This window comes from Balaenoptera ricei, chromosome 11 (genome assembly GCF_028023285.1).
Source record: "Balaenoptera ricei isolate mBalRic1 chromosome 11, mBalRic1.hap2, whole genome shotgun sequence".
NCBI classification, from domain to species: Eukaryota; Metazoa; Chordata; class Mammalia; order Artiodactyla; family Balaenopteridae; genus Balaenoptera; species Balaenoptera ricei.
Genome location: NC_082649.1, coordinates 71,811,134 through 71,833,202, shown reverse-complemented (window position 1 = coordinate 71,833,202; position 22,069 = coordinate 71,811,134). Strand labels below are relative to the sequence as shown.

At 40.2% G+C, this 22,069-nt stretch overlaps 1 protein-coding gene across 1 annotated transcript in view; it reads left to right on the top strand.

The window, feature by feature from the left end:
- CHDH (choline dehydrogenase) overlaps positions 1-22,069 on the top strand; it is a 60,851-nt gene that overhangs the window by 19,796 nt on the left and 18,986 nt on the right. Inside the window, exons 2-4 of the mRNA XM_059939930.1 lie at positions 19,187-19,945; positions 20,582-20,733; positions 21,489-21,618. Of these exons, the coding sequence (XP_059795913.1) occupies positions 19,243-19,945; positions 20,582-20,733; positions 21,489-21,618 (985 nt within the window). The 5' untranslated portion in view covers positions 19,187-19,242. The remainder of the gene's footprint in view (positions 1-19,186; positions 19,946-20,581; positions 20,734-21,488; positions 21,619-22,069) is intronic.

Genomic DNA, 22,069 nt, shown 5'->3' with positions numbered 1-22,069 from the left:
GGATTGATGTTCATTCTGTATATGTTTGGTAGAATTCACAAGTGAAGCCATTTTCTCCAGGGTTTTTCTTTTTTGGGAGGTTTTTGATTATAGATTCTATCTCCTTACTAATTATAGGTTTTTTCATATTTTCTGTTTCTTCATGATTCAGTTTTGGTAGATGGTATATTTCTGGGAATTTGTCTGTTTCATCTAGGTTATCCAATTTGTTGGTATACATTTGTTCACAGTACTTTCTTATCATCTTTTTTATATCTGTAAGATCAGCAGTGATGGCGCCCCTTAAATTTCTGATTTTACTAATTTGAGTCTTCACTCTTTTTTTCTTAGTTAACCTACCTAAAGTTTTGATAAAAATATTTTTTTAAGAATCAACTTTTGGATTGACTGTCTCTGTTGTTTTCCTGTTCTTTATTTCATTCATCTCTGCTCTAATCTTTATTATTTCCTTCTTTCTGCTAACTTTGGGTTTAGTTTGCTCTTCTTTTTCTAGTTCCTTAAGATGTAAAGTTTGGTTATTTATTGAAATCTTTCTTCCTTTTTAATGTAAGCGTTTACAACTATAAATTTCCCCTCTTAGCACTGCTTTTGCTTCATCTCATATGTTTTGGCATGCTGTGATTTTATTTTCATTTGTCTTAAAGTATTTTCTAATTTCTCTTGTGATTTCTTCTTTGACACATTGGTTGTTTAAGAGTGTGTTGTTTAATGTCCACATATTTGTGAATTTTCCAGTTTTCCTTCTGATATTTTCTAGTTTATTCTATTATCAGAAAAGATACTTTGTATTATTTCAGTCTCTTAAAATTTATTAAGATTTGGTTTGTGGCCTAACACATGGTCTGTCCTAGAGAATGTTCCATGTGCACTTGAGAAAAATGTATTCTGCTGTTGTTGGGTGGGGTATTTTTTAAATGTCTGTTAGGTCCATTTGGTTTGTAATGTTATTCAAGTTCTTTATTTCCTTACTGGTCTTCTGTCTGGTTATTCTATCTATTATTGAAATCTGAGTATAGAAGTCTCCATTTATTACTATAGAACTATCTATTTCTCCCTTCAAATCTGTCAATGTTTGCTTTATGTATTTTGGGACTCTGATGTTGGGTACATAAATGAATTGCATGTTTTAAAACTTTATTTATATAAAGGTGTCATTCAGGTTATACCGTCTTATTTTCTTTGTATATTTTGAATCTATTTTTAGGATTCAACCATACTGATATGAGGTGCTGTGTTTCCTTCATTTTCACTGCCACGCGGGGCTTCTTTTTGTCTGTACTGTAACTTTTTCTGTGTCATTTGTATTTCCATATACATTTTGAAGTCAGCGTGTCAATTTCTAAAAAAGAAAAAAAAATCCTGCTGAGATTTGATTGGCATTGCATGAAAATCTATAAATCAGTTGGGGAGTACTGACATAACAATATTAGGTCTTCCTACTTGTGGTATCTCTCTCTATATATTTGGATCATCTTTAACTTCTATCAATGATGTTTTGTCGTTTTCAGTGTGTAGGTTTTGCACATATTTTGTTAAATCTAATACTAATTATTTCAAATTTCCTGATGCTCTTGTAAGTGGTATTGTTTTGACTTGTGGTTGCCCCACAGAGAGTGGGATCTACCCCCTCCCACCCATAATTTGTTTGAATGTTGGGACTGATGGTACCACACATGTACCAAGAGGCTATGAAAAGGTTTATTACTCACATAATGGGGCTTTCTGGGTAGAGCAGGGCAGACACCCAAGCCAGTCTGGGATAGCTTGAGTGACAGAAAGGGGGAGTGGCCCTGGGGAGTGGGACCAAGGTGAGGATTCCCACATATGGGTTGGATTTGCATGATTTGAACTTACCCACTGACAGCTAAGGCAGAAATTCAGAGTCTTCTTACTGACTTGCTCAGATGTAGGGCAAGAGGGAGGGGTGGAGCTTGAAAGCTGTCAATGACCAAACATAAAAAATGGACTCAAACTCTTTATTACATTTAAAATTTCAGTTGGTCATTAATGCTATATAAAAATACAATTGAGTTTTGTATGTTGACCTTGTATCCTGTGATATTGCTAAATTCACTTATTAATTCCAGTAGCTTTCTTTGTAAATTACTTGGGAATTCTATGTAGATGATCATCTTGTCTGCAAAGAAGGACACTTATAATTCTTTTTTTCCAATCTGTATGCCTTTTACTTTTAATTAATTAATTAACCTTAAATCCCTGGTTAGAACCTTTCAACAGTGTTGAATAAAAGTGATTAGAGTGAACATCCTTGCCTTGTTTCTGATCTCAGGAGGAAAACTTTAGTCTTTCACCATTGAGTACAAAGTCAGCTGTGGGTATTTCATAGATTCCCTTTATCAGGAAGTTCTCTTCCATTCTTTAAGTACACAGAGATTTTATGGATGTTGTATATATCCAAATGCTTTCTGCATTAACTATGATGATTGTATGTTTTTTCTTTTTTGGTATGTTAAGCCACTGACTGATTTTCAAATGTTGAACTGATCTTACATTCCTGGAATAAAACTCTAGTTGGTTATGATGTATGTTTTTTGTTTGTTGCTGGATTTGATTTGCTAAAATTTTAAGATTTTTGCATCTTTGTTCATGGTGGATATTGGTCTATAGTTTTCTTGTGATATCTTTGGTTTTGATAACAGAATACTGCTGGCTTTATAAAATGAGTTGGGAAGTGTTCTCATATGTTGTCTATAGAATTGGTATTATTCCATCTTGAATGTTTCTTAGCTTTTACCAATGTAGTCTAGAGTTTTCTTTGTGGGAGAAATTTAAGTTAATGAATTTAATTTTTTTAATAAATATATACAGCTATTTAGGTTATATACTTCTTGAGTGAACTTTGATAATCTTTCAAAAAATGTATCCATATCATCTTAATTATCAAATGTATTGCCGTAAAGTTGTCATAATAGTCTTACTATCTGTAGGATATGTAAGGATGTTCCCTCTGTCATTGTCAGTGTTGGTAATTTGTGTCATCCTTCTTCTTTTCTTTGCCTGGGTAGAGGTTTATTAATTTTATTAATTGTTTTAAAGAACTTCATTTTGGTTTTATTAATTTTTTCCATTTTTAAATTTGTTTTCAGTTTTATTGATTTGTACTGTTATGTTTATTACTTTCTTCTGATCACCATGGGACCAATTTTTGTTTTTTCTGACTTTTTAAAGGTGAAAGTATAAATCCTCAATTCGAGATCTGACTTTTCTAATGTAAGCATTTTAATGCTGTATTTTTCACTCAAAGCAATGCTTTCCTACATCCCACACATTTCTGTCTGTTGTGTTTTCATTTTCATTCACTTCAAACATTTGCTAATTTCTCTTGTGATTTCTTCTTTGACTTGGGTTATTTAAAAGTGTATTGTTTAATTTCTTAATATTTAGGGATTTTTTCAGATATACTTTTATTATTTATTTCTAAGTCAATTCTTTTGTGGGTAGAGAACATACTTTGTAGCATTTCAGTCCTCTTAAATTTGTTGAGGGTTTTTAAAAAAATTTATTTATTTTTTATTTTTATTTTTGGCTGTGTTGGGTCTTTGTTGCTGTGCACGGGCCTTCTCTGGTTGTGGCGAGCGAGGGCTACTCTTCGTTGCAGTGCACCGGCTTCACATTGTAGTGGCTCCTCTTGTTGTGGAGCATGGGCTCTAGGCACGTGGGCTTCAGTAGTTGTGGCACACAGGCTCAGTAGTTGTGGCACGTGAGCTCTAGAGCACAGGCTCAGTAGTTGTGGTGCATGGGCTTAGTTGCTCCATGGCATGTGGGATCTTCCCGGGCCAGGGCTCGAACCCATGTCCCCTGCATGGGCAGGCGTATTCTTAACCACTGTGCCACCAGGGAAGCCCCTGTTGAGATTTTTATAATGGCCCAGAATACTGTCTTGGTGATGTACACTTGTGAAGGACATGTATTCTACTGGTGTTTGGGTGTTCATACTAAGTGTTAATTAGGTCAACTTAGTTCATAATGTTGTTTAAGTCTTGTATATTCTTACGGACTTTTTATCTAGTAGTTTTATCTATTATGGAGAGGGGAGTATTAAAATCTCCAAGAGTAATTGTGTATTTATTCATTTTTCATTTCAGTTTTATCAATTTATGCTTCATGCTTTGGAAGCTCTACTAGACACATATACACACACAGTCGTTTTTTCTTTATGATATATTGACCTCTTTATCATTTTGAAATGTATTCTAAACCTTGGTTAATATTCTTTATACTAGAGTCTACATTGTCTGGTATTAACATAGTCACTCGCTTTTTTGTTTAGTGTTTGTGTAGTATATATTTTTTTCCATTTTCTTATTTGTTACTTATGTCTTTATATTTAAAGTGGGTTTTCCTAGTGGGCATAGAGGGAACCTACCTCAACATAATAAAGGCCATATACGACAAACCCACAGCAAACATCATTGTCATTGGTGAAAAACTGAAAGCATTTCCTCTAAGATCAGGAATGAGACGAGGTTGTCCACTCTCGCCACTATTATTCAACATAGTTTTGGAAGTCCTAGCCATGGCAATCAGAGAAGAAAAAGAAATAAAAGGAATACGACCACCAGCCAACTATTTTACATTCAGTAGTGTATATTTGTTGATGCTACTCTCACATTGCCCCAGCTTCGCCCTCCCACCCCATGTCATCAAGTCCATTCTCTATGTCTACCTCTTTATTCCTGCCCTGCAACTAGGTTCTTCAGAACCTTTTTTTTTAAACTTTTTTAGATTCCATATATATGCGTTAGCATACAGTATTTGTTTTTCTCTTTCTGACTTACTTCACTCTGTATGCCAGACTGTAGGTCCATCCACCTCACTACAAATAACGCAGTTTTGTTTCTTTTTATGGTTGAGTAATATTCCATTGTATATATGTGCCACATCTTCTTCATCTATTCATCTATCGATGGACATCTAGGTTGGTTCCATGTCCTGGCTATTGTAAATAGTGGGCCAGTGAACATTGTGGTGCATGTCTCGTTTTGAATTATGGTTTTCTCAGGGTATATACCCAGCAGTGGGATTGCTGGGTCATATGGTTGTTCTATTTTTAAGGAACCTCCATACTGTTTTCCATAGTGGTTGTATCAATTTACATTCCCACCAACAGTGTAGGAGGGTTCCCTTTCACCACACGCTTTCCAGCATTTACTGTTTCTAGCTTTTTTGATGATGGCCATTCTGACCAGCATGAGGTGATACCTCATTGTAGTTTTGATTTGCGTTTCTCTAATAATTAGTGATGTTGAGCATCTTTTCATGTGCCTCTTGACCATCTGTATGTCTTCCTTGGTGAAATGTCTATTTACGTCTTCTGCCCCTTTTTTAACTGGATTGTTTGTTTTTTTGATATTGAGCTCCATGAGCTGTTTGTATATTTTAGAGATTAATCCTTTGTCTGTTGTTTCATTTGCAAATATTTTCTCCCATTCTGAGGGTTGTCTTTTTGTCTTGTTTATGGTTTCCTTTGCTGTGCAAAAGCTTTTCAGTTTAATTAAGTCCCATTTGTTTATTTTTGTTTTTATTTCCATTTCTCTAGGAGGTGGGTCAAAAAGGATCTTGCTGTGATTTATGTCATAGAGTGTTCTTCCTATGTTTTCCTCTAAGAGTTTGATAGTGTCTGGCCTTACATTTAGGTCTTTAATCCATTTTGAGTTTATTTTTGTGTATGGTGTTAGGGAGTGTTCTAATTTCATTCTTTTACATGTAGCTGTCCAGTTTTCCCAGCACCACTTATTGAAGAGGCAGTCTTTTCTCCATTGTATGTTCTTGCCTCCTTTGTCGTAAATTAGGTGCCCATATGTGCGTGGTTTTCTCTCTGGGCATTCTATCCTGTACAATTGATCTATATTTCTGTTTTTGTGCCAGTACCATACTGACTTGATTACTATAGCTTTGTGGTATAGTTTGAAGTTGGGGAGCCAGATTCCTCCAACTCCGTTTTTCTTTCTCAAGATTGCTTTGGCTTCTGCCCATTCTTTGATAGGGTTGTTTGGTTTTTTGTTATTGAGTTCTATGAGCTCTTCGTATATTTTGGAGATTAAGCCCTTGTCTGTCGCATCATTAGCAAATATTTTCTCCCATTCTGTATGTTGTCTTTTTGTTTTGTTTATGGTTTCCTTTGCTGTGCAAAAGCTTGTATGTTTGATTATGTCCCATTTGTTTATTTTTGTTTTTATTTTTTTTTGCCTTGGGAGACTGACCTAAGAAATCATTTGTATGATTTATGTTAGAGAATGTTTTGTGTATGCTCTCTTCCAGGAGTTTTATGGTGTCATGTCTTATGTTTAAGTCTTTAAGCCATTTGAGTTTATTTTTGTGCATGGTGTGAGAGTGTGTACTAACTCCATTGATATATATGCAGCTGTTCAACTTTCCCAGCACCACTTGCTGAAGAGACTGTCTTTTTCCTATTTTATATTCTTGCCTCCTTTGTTGAAAATTAAATGACCATAGATGTGCGGGTTTATTGCTGGGCTCTCTATTCTGTTCCATTGATCTGTATGTCTGTTTTGGTACCAATACCATACTGTGTTGATTACTGTAGCTTTGTAGTATTGTCTGAATTCTGGGAGAGTTATGCCTCCTGCTTAGTTTTCTTTCCTCAGGATTGCTTTGGCAATTTTGGGTCTTTTATTGTTCCATATACATTTTTGGTTGATTTGTTCTAGTTCTATGAAAAATGTCATGGGTAATTTGATAGAGATTGTATTAAATCTGTAGATTGCTTTGGGTAGTATTGCCATTTTAACAATACTCTTCCAGTCCCAGAGCATGGGATATCATTCCATTTCTTTGAATCCTCTTTTATTTCCTTTATTAATGTTTTATAGTTCTCAGCATATAAGTCTTTCACCTCCTTGGTCAGGTTTATTCCTAGGGTTTTTTTGTTTGTTTGTTTGTTTTTTGGTGCTATTCTAAAAGTTATTTTTGTTTCCTATTCTATTCCTTTATTTATTTATTTATTTTAAAATTCCTGTATTCTTTTATTTTTCTTAACATCTTTATTGGAGTATAATTGCTTTATAATGGTGTGTTAGTTTCTGCTTTATAACAAAGTGAATCAGCTATACATATACATATATCCCCATATCTCCTCCCTCTTGTGTCTCCCTGCCACCCTCCCTATCCCACCCCTCTAGGTGGTCACAAAGCACGGAGCTGATCTTCCTGTGCTATGTGGCTGCTTCCCACTAGCTATCTATTTTACATTTGAGAGTGTATGTATGTCCATGCCACTCTCTCACTTCGTCCCAGCTTACCCTTCCCACTCCCCGTGTCCTCAAGTCCATTCTCTACATCTGCGTCTTTATTCCTGTCCTGCTCCTAGGTTCTTCAGAACCTTTTTTTTTTTTTTTTAGATTCCATATATATGTGTTAGCATACGGTATTTGTTTTTCTCTTTCTGACTTCTTTCACTCTGTATGACAGACTGTAGGTCCATCCACCTCACTACAAGTAACTCAATTTCATTTCTTTTTATGACTGAGTAATATTCCATTGTATATATGTGCCCCATCTTCTTTATCCATTCATCTGTCGAGGGACACTTAGGTGGCTTCCATGTCCTGGCTATTGTAAATAGTGCTGCAGTGAACAATGTGGTACATGACTCTTTATGAATTATGGTTTTCTCAGGGTATATGCCCAGTGGTGCGATTGCTGGGTCATATGGTAGTTCTATTTTTAGTTTTTAAGGACCCTCCATACTGTCCTCCATAGTGGCTGTATCAATTTACATTCCCACCAACAGTGCAAGAGAGTTCCCTTTTCTCCACACCCTCTCCAGCATTTATTGTTTGTAGATTTTTTGATGATGGCCATTCTGACCGGTGTGAGGTGATACCTCATTGTAGTTTTGATTTGCATTCCTCTAATGATTAGTGATGTTGAGCATCCTTTCATGTGTTTGTTGGCAATCTGTATATGTTCTTTGGAGAAATGTCTATTTAGGTCTTCTGCCCATTTTTGGATTGGGTTGTTTGTTTTTGATATTGAGCTGCATGAGCTGCTTGTAAATTTTGGAGATTAATCCTTTGTCAGTTGCTTCATATGCAAATATTTTCTCCCATTCTGAGGGTTGCCTTTTCATCTTGTTTATGGTTTCCTTTGCTGTGCAAAAGCTTTTCAGTTTCATTAGGTCCCATTTGTTTATTTTTGTTTTTATTTCCATTTCCCTAGGAGGTGAGTCAAAAAAGATCTTGCTGTGATTTATGTCATAGAGTGTTCTTCCTATGTTTTCCTCTAAGAGTTTTATAGTGTCTGGCCTTACATTTAGGTCTTTAATCTATTTTGAATTTATTTTTGTGTATGGTGTTAGGGAGTGTTCTAATTTCATTCTTTTACATGTAGCTGTCCAGTTTTCCCAGCACCACTTATTGAAGAGGCTCTCTTTTCTCCATTGTATATTCTTGCCTCCTTTATCAAAAATAAGGTGACCATATGTGCGTGCGTTTATCTCTGGGCTTTCTATCCTGTTCCATTGATCTATATTTCTGTTTTTGTGCCAGTACCATACTGTCTTAATTACTGTAGCTTTGTAATATAGTCTGAAGTCTGGGAGCCTGATTCCTCCAGCTCTGTTTTTCTTTTTCAGGATTGCTTTGGCTATTCGGGGTCTTTTGTGTTTCCATGCAGATTGTGAAATTTTTTGTTCTAGTTCTGTGAAAAATGCCAGTGGTAATTTGATAAGGATTGCATTGAATCTGTAGATTGCTTTGGGTAGTATAGTCATTTTCACAGTGTTGATTCTTCCAATCCAAGAACATGGTATATCTCTCCATCTGTTTGTATCATATTTAATTTCTTTTATCAGTATCTTATAGTTTTCTGCATACAGGTCTTTTGTCTCCTTAGGTAGGTTTATTCCTAGGTTTTTTATTCTTTTTGCTGCAATGGTAAATGGGAGTGTTTCCTCAATTTCTCTTTCAGATTTTTCACCATTAGTGTATAGGAATGCAAGAGATTCCTGTGCATTGATTTTGTGTCCTGCTACTTTACCAAATTCATTGATTAGCTCTAGTAGTTTTCTGGTAGCATCTTTAGGTTACTCTATTTATAGTATCATGTCATCTGCAAACAGTGACAGTTTTACTTCTTCTTTTCTGATTTGGATTCCTTTTATATCTTTTTCTCCTGTGATTGCTGTGGCTAAAACTTTCAAAACTATGTTGAATAATAGTGGTGAGAGTGGACAACCTTGTTTTGTTCCTGATCTTAGAGGAAATGGTTTCAGTTTTTCACCATTGAGAATGATGTTGGCTGTGGGTTTGTCATATATGGCCTTTATTATGTTGAGGTAAGTTCACTCTATGCCTATTTTCTGGAGGGTTTTTATCATAAATGGGTGTTGAATTTTGTCAAAAGCTTTTTCTGCATCTGTTGAGATGATCATATGGTTTTTCTCCTTCATTTGTTAATATGGTTTATCACATTGATTGATATGCATATATTGAAGAATCCTTGCATTCTGGGATAAACCCCACTTGATCATGGTATATGATCCTTTTCATGTGCTGTTGGATTCTGTTTGCTAGTATTTTGTTGAGGATTTTTGCATCTATGTTCATCAGTGATATTGGCCTGTAGTTTTCTTTCTTTGTGACATCTTTGTCTGGTTTTGGTATCAGGGTGATGGTGACCTCGTAGATGAGTTTGAGAGTGTTCCTCCCTCTGCTATATTTTGGAAGAGTTTGAGAAGGATGGGTGTTAACTATTCTCTAAGTGTTTGATAGAATTTGCCTGTGAAGCCATCTGGTCCTGGGATTTTGTTTGTTGGAAGATTTTTTTTTTTCTTTATTTTTGGCTGTGTTGGGTCTTCGTTGCTGCACACGGGCTTTCTCTAATTGCGGCGAGCGGGGGCTACTCTTCGTTGCGGTGCGCGGGCTTCTCACTGCAGTGGCCTCTCTTGTTGCGGAGCACGGGCTCTAGGTGCACGGGCTTCAGTAGTTGTGGCACGCGGGCTCAGTAGTTGTGGCTCGTGGGCTCTAGAGCGCAGGCTCAGTAGTTGTGGTGCACGGGCTTAGTTGCTCCGCGGCATGTGGGATCTTCCCGGACCAGGGATAGAACCCGTGTCCCCCGCATTGACAGGCAGATTCCCAACCACTGCACCACCAGCGAAGCCCTGTTGCAAGATTTTTAATCACAGTTTCAATTTCAGTGCTTGTGACTGGTCTGTTGATATTTTCTATTTATTCCTGGTTCAGTCTTGGAAGCTTGTGCTTTTCTAAGAATTTGTCCATTTCTTCCAGGTTGTCCATTTTATTGGTATATAGTTGCTTGTAGTAATGTCTTGTGATCCTTTTTATTTCTGCAGTGTCAGTTGTTACTTCTCCTTTTCATTTCTAACTTTATTGATTTGAGTCTTCTCCCTTTTTTTTCTTTATGAGTCTGGCTAATGGTTTATCAATTTTGTTTATCTTCCTCAAAGAACCAGCTTTTAGCTTTATTGATATTTGCTATTGTTTCATTCATTTCTTTTTCATTTATTTCTGCTCTGATCTTTATGATTTCTTTCCCTCTGCTAACTTTAGGGGTTTTTTGTTCTTCTTTCTCTAATTGCTTTAGGTGTAAGGTTAGGTTGTTTATTTGAGATGTTTCTTTTTTCTTGAGGTAAATTTGTATTTCTATAAACTTCCCTCTTAGAACTGCTTTTGCTGCATCCCATAGGTTTTGGGTCATTATGTTTTCATTGTCATTTGTTTCTAGGTATTTTTTGATTTCCTCTTTGATTTCTTCAGTGATCTCTTGGTTATATAGTAGTGTATTGTTTAGCCTCCATATGTTTGTATTTTTTACAGATTTTTTCCTGTAATTGATATCTAGTGTCATAGCGTTGTGGTAGGAAAAGATACTTGATACAATTTCAATTTTCTTAAATATACCAAGGCTTGCTTTGTGACCCAAGATATGATCTATTCTGGAGAATGTTCCATGAGCACTTGTGAAGAAAGTGTAATCTGCTGTTTTTTTGGATGGAATGTCCTATAAATATCAATTAAGTCCGTCTTGTTTAATGTATCATTTAAAGCTTGTGTTTCCTTATTTATTTTCCTTTTGGATGATCTGTCCATTGGTGACAGTGGGGTGTTAAAGTCTCCTCCTATGATTGTGTTACTGGTGATTTCCCCTTTTATGGCTGTTAGCATTTGCTTTATGTATTGAGGTGCTCCTATGTTGTGTGCATAAATTGTTACAATTGTTATATCTTCTTCTTGGATTGATCCCTTGATCATTATGTAGTGTCCTTCTTTGTCTCTTGTAATAGTCTTTATTTTAAAGTCTATTTTGTCTGATGTGAGAATTGCTACTCCAGCTTTCTTCTGATTTCCATTTGCATGGAATATCTTTTTCCATCCCTTCACTTCAGTCTGTATGTTTCCCTTGGTCTGAAGTGGGTCTCTTGTAGACAGCATATATATGGGTCTTGTTTTCGTATCCATTCAGCCAGTCTGTGTCTTTTGGTTGGAGCATTTAATCCATTTACCTTTAAGGTATTTATCAATATGTATGTTCCTATTACCATTTTCTTAATTGTTTTGGGTTTGTTATTGTAGGTCTTTTCCTTCTCTTCTGTTTCCTGCCTAGAGGCGTTCCTTTAGCATTTATTGTAAAGCTGCTTTGGTGGTGCTGAGTTCTCTTAGTTTTTGCTTGTCTTTAAAGGTTTTAATTTCTCTGTCTAATCTGAATGAGATCCTTGCTGCATAGAGCAATTCTGGTTGTAGCTTTTTCCCTTTCATCACTTTAAACATGTCCTGCCACTCCCTTCTGGCTTGCAGAGTTTCTGCTGAAAGATCAGCTGTTAAGCTTATGGGGATTCCCTTGTATGTTATATGTTGTTTTTCCTTTCCTGCTTTTAATGTTTTTCCTTTGCATTTAATTTTTGATAGTTTGATTAATATGTGTCTTGGCACGTTTCTCCTTGGATTTATCCTGTATGGGACTCTCTGCACTTCCTGGACTTGACTGACTATTTCCTTACCCATATTAGGGAAGTTTTCAAGTATAATCTCTTCAAATATTTTCTCAGTCCCTTTCTTTTTCTCTTCTTCTTCTGGGACCCCTATAATTTGAATGTTGGTGCATTTAATATTGTCCCAGACGTCTCTGAGACTGTCCTCAATTCTTTTCATTCTTTTTTCTTTATTCTGCTCTGTGGTAGTTATTTCCAGTATTTTATCTTCCAGGTAAGTTATCCATTCTTCTGCCTCAGTTATTCTGCTATTGATTCCTTCTAGAGAATTTTTAATTTCATTTATTGTGTTGTTCATCAATGTTTGTTTGCTCTTTTGTTTTTCTAGGTCCTAAAAGTTATTTTTTTTTCATTCCCTTTCTGATATTTCATTGTTAGTGTAAAGAAATGTGGGGAAGGGAGGGATAGTTTGGGAGTTTGGGATTGACATTTACACACTGCTATATTTAAAATAGATAACCAACAAGGATCTACTGTTTAAAAAGATGCAACCAATTTCTGAATGTTAATCTTTTATCCTGCTACTTTGCTGAATTCATTTATTAGATCTAGTAGTTTTTGTTGAAGTTCTTAGGGTTTTCTATATATAGTATCATGTCATTTGCATATAGTGTCAGTTTTACCTCTTCCCCTCCAAATGAATACGTTTTATTTACTTTTTTCTTGTCTGATTGCTGTGGCTAGGACTTCCAATACTATGTTGAATATAAGTGGTGAGAGTGGGCATCCTTGTCTTGTTCCAGATTTTAGTGGGAAGGGTTTCAGCTTTTCACCATTGAGTATTATATTGGCTGTGGGTTTGTCAGAAATGGCTTTTATTATGTTGAGATATGTTCTCTCTGTACCTACTTTGGTAACAGTTTTTATCATGACTGGATGTTGAATTTTGTCAAATGCTTTTCTGCCTTTATTGAGATGGTCATGTGGTTTTTGACTTTTCTTTTGCTTATGTGGTGTATTACATTGATTGATTTGCATATGTTGAACCACCCTTTTGAACTTGGGATGAATCCCACTTCATTGTGGTGTATGACCTTTTTTATGTGTTGTTGGATTTGGTTTGCTAATATTTTATTGAGGATTTTTGCATCTATATTCATCAAAGATATTGGCCTGTAATTTTCTTATTTGGTGGTATCTTTGTCTGGTCTTGATATCAGGGTGATGGTGGCTTCATAGAATGTCTTTGGGAGTGTACCCTGCCATTGAATCTTTTGCAAGAGTTTGAGAAGGATCACTATAAGTTCTTCTTTGTATGTTTGGTAGAATTCACGTGTGAAGCCATCTGGTCCTGGACTTTGGTTCGTAGGGAGTTTTTTTGTTTTGTTTTTTGTTTGTTTTTACAGATTCTATTTCACTTCTAGTGATCAGTCTGTTCAAATTAACTATTTCTTCTTGATTTAATTTTGGTGGGCTTTATGTTTCTAGAAAGTTGTCCATTTCTTCTTGGTTGTCAAATGTGTTGGCATATAATTGTTCATAGTATTCTCTTATGGTTTTTTTTTTTTTAATTAAAAAAAATTTTTTTTGGCCACACCATGCATCTTGCAGGATCTCAATTCCCCAACCAGGGATCAAACTTGGGCCCATAGCAGTGAAAGTGCCAAGTCCTAATCACTGGACTGCCAGGGAATTCCCTCTCTTACGGGTTTTGTTTGTTTGTTTGTTTGTTTTTGTATTTCTGCATTATCAGTTGAGATTTCTCCTTTTTCATTTCTTATTTTGTTTATTTGGGTTCTCTCTCTTTTCTTCTGGTGAGCCTGACCAGAGGTTTGTCAATTTTGTTTACCCTTTCAAAGAACCAGCTCTTGATTTTATTGATTTTTTTTAATTTTTTTAATCTCTATTTTATTTATTTCCTCCTGCATCTTTATTATTTCCTTCCTTTTGCTGACTTTAGGTTTTGTTTGTTCTTCTTTTTCCAATTCTTTTAGGTGGTATGTTAGGTTGTTTATTTGAGATTTTTCTTATTTTTTAAGGAAGGCCTGTATCACTATGAACTTCCCTCTAAGAACTGCTTTTGCTGCATCCCATAAATTTTGTATGATTGTCTTTTCATTGTCGTTTATCTCAAGGTATTTTTAAATTTCCATTTTGATTTCCTTGTTGACCCATTGGTTTTTTAGTAGCATGATGTTTGGTCTCCATGAAATTATATTTTTCTCATTTCTTTTCCTGTGGTTGATTTCTAGTTTCATGCTGTTGTGGTCAGAGAAGATGCTTGAAATAATTGCTATACTCTTAAATTTGCTGAGATTAGTTTTGTGCCCTAGTATGTGGTCAATCCTAGAGACTGTCCCATGTGCACTTGAAAAAAATGTGGGGTTTTTTTTGATGTAATATCCTGAAAATATCAATTAAATCTGTTCTATTGTATCATTTAGGATCTCTGTTGCCTTATTGATTTTCTGTCTAGGAGATCTGTCCACTGATGTGAGTGGGGTGTTAAAGTCTCCTATTGCATTCCCATCAGTTTCTCCCTTTATGTCTGTTAGTATTTGTTTTATGTATTTGGGTGCTCCTATATTGTGTGCATATATGTTGACGAGTGTAAAATCCTCTTCTTGTATTGATCCTTTTACCATTATTTACCATTATTACCATTAGTGTCCTTCTTTATCTTTCTCTATGGCCTTTGTTTTAAAGTCTATTTCGTCTGATATGAGTATTGCAACTCTCACTTTCTTGTCATTTCCGTTTGCATGAAATATCTTCTTCCATCCCCTTACTTTGAATCTATGTGTGTCCTTTCCGTAAGGTGGGCCTCTTGTAGGCAGCATATTGTAGGCTCTTGTTTTTTTAATCCAGTCTGCCACTCTACGTCTTTTGATTGGAGGGTTCAGTCCATTGACATTTAAGGTAATTATTGATATATATGTATTTATTGCCATTTTAAATCTTGTTTTCCAGTTGACTCTATGTTTCTTTTTTGTTCCTTTTTCTTTTTGTGGTTTGATGATTTCCTTTTATTTTATACTTGTGTTCTCTTCTTTTTGTTTTTTGTGAATCTATTGTATGTTTTTGATTTGTGGTTGCCCTGTTTTTCAAGTATGTTAACCCCTTCCTATATCTTCTTGCTTTAGACTTATAATCATATAGGTTCAAACATATTCTTTAAAAAAAAAACCAAAAACTACATTTTCTTACTCTCCTTCCCCACATTTTATGATTTTGATGTCCTTTTTTACATTTTCATGTTTATCCTTTTTCTGTTCTTTTGTTTATCATCGCTTTCACAGATAGGTTTTTGTTTTTGTTTTTTTCTTTTTGATCTGTATACTGGCTAATTTAAGTGATTTACTTTCCAATTGTAATTTCCTCCTTTCTATATCTTCTTGCTTCTTTTCTATCTAAAGAAGACCTTTCAATATTTCTTTTAGGTTAGATTCAGTATTGCTGTATTCTTTTAGCTTTTGCTTCTCTGAAAAATTCTTTATTTCTTCTCCTATTCTAAATGATAATCTTGCTGGGTAGAGTATTCTAGATTGCAGATTTTTCTCTTTTAAGACTTTGAAAATATTTTGTCACTCCCTTCTGGCCTGCAGTGCTTCTGTAGAGAAATCAGCTGATAGCCTTATGGGGTTTCCCTTGTAATTAACTCTTTGTTTTTCTCTTGCTGCCTTTAGAATCCTCTCTTTATCTTTAACTTTTGCCATTTTTATTATCATATGTCTTGGTGCAGGTCTGTTTGGGTTCATCTTGTTTGAGACCCTCTGTGCTTCCTGTACCTGGATATCTGTTTCCTTCTTTAGGTTTGGGAAGTTTTCAGCCATAATTTTTTCAAATACATTTTCAATCCCCTTTTCTCTGTCTTCTCCTTCTTCAATCCCTATTATGTGTAGATTGGCATGCTTTATGTTATCTTATATTGCTTTCTTTTTTTTTTTTCATTTGGCTTTCTGTTTGCTGTTTTGATTGGGTAATTTCTATTATTCTGTCTTCCAGATCATTTATTCTTTCTTCTGCATCGTGCATTCTGCTATTCATTGCCTTTAGCTCAGCTTTCATCTCAGCAAATGAATTTTCTAATTTTTCTTGGCTTCTCCTTATAGTTTCTAGTTCCTTTTTTACAGTAATCTGCATTTCTCTTGATAGCCTTTCTTAATTCCTTCAGTATTTTCATTTTTACCTTTTTTTTAACATCTTTATTGGAGTGTAATTGCTTTACAATGTTGTGTTAGTTCACCTCTTTTTTGAACTTGGTGTCTGTTAGACTGAAGAGGTCTGTTTCATTGTTTGTTCCTTCAGGGGAATTCTCTTGGTCTTTTAACTGGGAGTGGTTCCTCTGCTTCTTCATTTTGCTTATATTTCTCTTACTCTGTGAGTTTAGGAGAAACAATTATCTACTGTAGTCTTGGAGGGCTATTTATATGCGGGAGCATCCCTATGTAGCATGTGTGGGTTTAATTTTTTTTGGTGTGAGGTGAGGGCTGTTTTTGGTTTGGATGCTTGCTGTCTCTTTCCTCAGCATGTGCTGGCCGTTATCCCCTTGACAGGGGGTGTGCAGGTGTGTGGCCCACGCGGGCTCCCGGGAAGGCAGGGGCAGTGTTTGTTGCCCAGTCAATGGACCCTCAGTGGCAGCAACAGTCCATGCCCGCCTCTGGAGTCCAAGGTGGCAACGGTGGCTCGCACCAGCCCTCAGAGCTCCAGTAGGCGGTGCCCTACATGGCGAAAGAAGCTCCTATGGTGGCCCTGCCCCTCTCTTTGCATGCCACCCAACAACACCCAGGCTTTTTCCCATACTCCCTCGGTTGTGGCGAGCACACCCTGGCCCCGTCAGGCTGTCTTGACACAGCCAATCCCAGTCCTCTCCCTGGTCTGACCTCCAAAGCCCAAGCCTCAGCCCTCAGTCCCTGCCGCCAGTGAGGGGACTTAGCAGTGTGCAGAAACATTCCCTCTTTCACAGCTCCCTCCTGGGGGCACAGGTCCTACCCCAATTCCTTTCTCTCTCTCTCTCTTTTTTTTCTTTTGTCCTACTCACTGATGTGGAGATTTTCTTGCTCTTTTGGAAGCCTGAGGTCTTTTGCCAGCGTTCAGTAGGTATTCTGTGAGAATCGTTCCACATGTAGATGTATTTTTGATGTATTTGTGGGAGAAGGTGAGCTTCCTGTCCTACTCCCCCACCATCTAGATCCAATCCTGTATTGTAAGTTTTCTGATGAGAAGTTTGCAGCCACTCTTAAATTTATTCCTCTGTACATATGTTTTTTTGGGGGGGTGGGCAGCTGCTTTGATGATTTTTTCCTGGGGTTTCCGCAGTTTGACTGTGATGTACCTAGATGTGTTTCTCTGTGTATTGATCTTGCTGGGGATGCTCTAAGCTTCTTGAATCTGTGGTGTTTTTGTCTTGCATTAATATTGGAAAAGTCTTAGCAATTATCTCTTCAGATAGCTTTTCTCCCCTGTTCTTTCTCTGTCCTTCTCTGCCTCTCTCTCCCCTTCTCCCTCTGCTCCTCTCTCCCCCTCTTCTTTTTTCCCTTTATCTCTTTCCTACTTCTGGGACTCCAGTTGTCTATACTTTAGACAGTTTGATATCATCCCATACTCTGAGTTGCTCTTTTCTCTCTCTCTCCCCCTCTTTCACTCCTTCTGTTTTTATTTCCATTTGGATAATTTTTATTAACCTAATGTTCGGTTTCACTTACTGTTTTCTCTGCTATGTCCAGTCAAATTATTCATTTCTGGTAATTAAAAAAATTTTTTTTTTATTTTTAGCAGTTCTGTTTGTGCCTTTTTTAATAGTTGCCAACTTTTTGCTGAAATTGCCTATCTGTTCAACATGTCCACCTTTTCAATTAAATCTTTTAAGATGTTAAACTTGGTTATTTTAAAGTCTTTGTTTGATAGTTCTAACATCTGGATGGGTCCCCTTGGTCTGGTTCTGTTAACTACTTTCTCTTTATAATGAGTCATTTCTTTTTCTTATTTCTGTGTCTATTAATTTTTTTATTGAATGCATGATCTTGTGTGTACCAGGATAGTAGGGACTGAGGCAGATAGCGTTTATGCCTAGAAAAGGGCATGCCTTTTATTCTATCAGGTTGTTAGCGTGGAGTGTTGAGTCAACCCAGTTGGGAGTTGCACCGTGGGCTGCTGCTGCCTTGTGCTAGCATGAGGCCTGGAGCGCTGGAAGGTTCTCAGAATTCCTGCTTCAGATTTAGCTTTTAGGAGGCCTTGCTGCCTCTTTCTCCTGTGCCTGCAGGAATGGGGGGGTGTGGAACCTTTCTCTCCACTCTCACCTCTTAGTCTGCCTCCAGTGATAGGCTGCTGCTGTTACTTGATATAGGCTCGTGGAAGGGGTGGAGGGATTTATCAGGGTTTTCCTGTTCTCCTGTTGCAGCCTCAGTCTTGGTTGGGCCTTGTGTGCCTGAGCCTCATGGGTGGGGCTTTCTCAGAGGTTCCTGTGTCAGTGGAGGTCTTGATGGGATATCTCGGCTCTTTTCCACCTCTGTGCACTGAGCATGTTGGGATTAATATGAACATTGCTGGGAAGGGATCCTCCAGAAGTTATTGGTGTTTGTTAAAACTCCAGCACTCAACAGAGTGATCTTGAAAGATTGTAGCTCTGACCCCATCCCCTGCTGAAAAGCCCTCTCGTGCACTCTGGGGCCCTTAGGTCAAAGGCTTTGAGCTCTTTAGTCTCCAGCCTCTCACCCTGACCTTCCTTTGGTTATTTATGTAAGTCTTGTCTGTCTCCCTAGTCCCAGACCATCAGTTTTGAGAGCAGATGTCTTGTTTTCTGAGTATTGCTAGAGAGGAAATGGTGCCTGGCACGTGGTAGGGACTCAGCAACTGCCTTACTGTCTTGAATGGATGAGGAGTGAGGGTAAACCTGGAAAGCCCCTGCTTTCCAGCAGGTAGACTCCTGCCCGGCCTCCAGGTTCATGCACAGATGTCACAGGGAAGCCTTTCTGGGGACCTCGCCACTCCAAGCTTGGGGAGGAGACTCTCTCCTGTGCTCCCAGCCCTGTGCTTGTCGGTCCGTGCGCAGATCCCACAGGACTGATATCCCTGCTTGTGCTTCCGCTCGCTCCTCCTGGTTCCCCAGGGCAGTGACGTGCCAGCCAGGCCTGCCCCACCCAGCGCCCGGCAGGCACCTGGCGGGCCTGCAGGGGCCCTTTGCTGCCCTAGCTTTGGGTTGATTCTGCAGTGCATGCTGAGTTAAACTTTTCAAAGCGTCTTTTTCTGTTTTAGGGAAAGTGAATCATCACATTCCCCTCCGTGGAAGTAAGAGGACTTGGGCTGGAAGCATGTGGTGCATCCTTCGAGGCTGGAGGCGAGGGAGCCTGGGCCCATGGGGAGCCCTGGGGCAGCACTGGCCCCAGGGCATCCGTGCTCTGGCCAGCGAGCGCCCCCGGATTGGGGGTGAGTACAGCCACGTGGTGGTGGGTGCGGGCTCCGCTGGCTGCGTGCTGGCCAGCCGGCTCACGGAGGACCCCGACAAGCGAGTGCTGCTGCTGGAGGCCGGGCCCAAGGATGTGTACGCGGGGAGCAAGCGGCTCCTGTGGAAGATCCACATGCCCGCGGCCCTCGTGGCCAACCTGTGCGATGACAGGTACAACTGGTGCTACTACACGGAGCCGCAGCCGGGCCTGGACGGCCGCGTGCTGTACTGGCCGCGCGGCCGGGTCTGGGGCGGCTCGTCGTCGCTCAACGCCATGGTCTACGTCCGCGGGCACGCCGAGGACTACGAGCGCTGGCAGCGGGAGGGCGCGGCGGGCTGGGACTACGCGCACTGCCTGCCCTACTTCCGCAAGGCGCAGGCGCACGAGCTGGGCGCCGGGAGGTACCGCGGCGGCGACGGTCCCCTGCGGGTGTCCCGGGGCAAGAGCGGCCACTCGCTGCACCGCGCATTCCTGGAGGCAGCGCAGGAGGCCGGCTACCCCCTCACCGAGGACATGAACGGCTTCCAGCAAGAGGGCTTCGGCTGGATGGACATGACCATCCACGAAGGTAGCGCGAGGACTCCGATTCCCCGTCTCCCAGGTTCCTCCTCTAAAAACGAAACGCTGCTCTATCACAGTCCCGACCCTCCTGCCCCCAACTGTCATGGTCAGAAGTGTGGACAGACGGGCTGGTTTGAGGTGGAGGGGATGTGACAGATTACACTGGCGACAGGCCACAGAATACCATTCAAAGCCAATGAGAAGTGACTCGGAGATGGTGACCCCTTGGGCATCCTCTGGGCCCTGTTGGTGTGGAATGAAGAGGCAGCTCTCCGGCCACACAGCCCCAAGTTTTAGAGCCTTACAGATGGGCGTACTGAGGCACAGAGCAGTGACGAGCCTCGCAGCAGGGCAGAGGCAAGGCCCGGCTGGACCCAGGGCTCTCATTATCAGCCACCCCTGGTCTCTGTCGTGCTGTCAAGGGTGAGGGATGTTTTCCCACCTGCATCCAGGGGCCCCAGGTAGATGTGGATGTCAGTTGGACAGGGTATTTTGGTCTCAGCCTTCCTTTGGAGGCAGAGCTTGCACAGTCAGGGGAAGGGCAAATTCCCTCTTTCTCCAGTCCTTCCCTACCTCCCCCTGCACAATAGGTGCCTAGGGAACAGGCTGGGGCTGTGGCTGATCTCCTTGCTCTGTCCTGCAGGCAAGCGCTGGAGCACAGCCTGTGCGTACCTGCATCCGGCACTGCGCCGCCCCACCCTCACGGCTGAGACCCAGACATTTGTGAGCAGGGTGCTGTTTGAAGGTACCTGTGCAGTGGGTGTGGAGTACATCAAGAACGGCCAGAGCCACAGGGTGAGTGAATTACCACCACATGGGCAGCTCACATGGCAGGGAGGGAGTGGGCAGTGACCCCGTGGTCAGGCTCAGTCAGTGTGGGTGGGCAGGAGTCATGTCCTTGTCTCCATCAATATGATGATAAGGAGTGAGCGGCTGGTGGCAACAGCGTGAAAGACTGTTCCCAGGAGGTGGTGGCCTGGCAGACGTGAGGAAGCCCCAGTCTAGCCACCTGCAAAGGGCCCATGGTGCCCAGGCAGGAGTGCCCCCATGAACTTCTTTCTGCTATTGCCTTCCACACTTGTCCAGAAATTGATAGGTTTATATTAGAGGCTTTAAGAACCATACCTGTGATCACACCCCCCATTTCTGCACTGTGCTGTTTTCCACTTAGGAGCATGTGGGGATTGTTCTGCATCCCACGTGAAGATCTCGCTCACCATGTGCTTTATTTAAACTGCTCGTTTGAGTGCCTGCTTTCATTTGTCTCATTTAAGCTCTACAGTCCTGTTTTTAAGACCATCGTTACTGTCAGGCTGTTGCAGAATATATCAGAGTATGAACCACGCTTGATTTATGATCACACACGCCCACAGCTGCACGTGCGGGCTACTTGCACCTAGCGGCGCCCTGAGCGTCCTCTTCCCTGCTCTGGAGGCTGTGAGCAGGATCCCCACCCACCATGTGGGTACGTCATGCCAAGGCCATGTTCTTGGGGTTCTGACTGGCTTTTCTGGGAAAGTGTGACCTGCATGGCCCCTCGCCTCTTCCAGGCTTACGCCAGCAAGGAGGTGATTCTGAGTGGAGGTGCCATCAACTCTCCACAGCTGCTCATGTTGTCAGGCGTGGGCAATGCAGACGACCTCAAGCAACTGGGCATCCCGGTGGTGTGCCACCTTCCTGGTGAGCTCCCTTCCCCACTGCGCCCCAAAGGTGTCCCTGTTAAATAAAACAGTTTATTATATTTTATTAGCATGGAGTGGAGAGGGGACAGGAGTCAGGGCTCCTCAGAACTGTCACATTGTTCCCGCGAGCCTGAAGGTCCCCATGCCTCGCTGGACCCCTACTCCCAGCGAAACCCCAAGCTTTTGTGTTGTTTTCCTCCTTTCCCCAGACATGCCATCCCTCTCAGCAGCGAGGCACCTCTAGCAGGGAGCATCTGCCCGTAAAGCCCACGGGGCCAGGCTCAGGCAGGTCAACAGGGCAGCCCTGTGGCAAGAGGGGTCCGGGCCTTTGTGTTTTCCGTCCTCAGGACACACCGGCTGCCCTGACATGCTGTTCATGTTCAGATGGTTCTCCCAGGCCTAATATTTATTTCATAGACTGTTTCTGATGCCCTTTGGAGCCTGGCCCT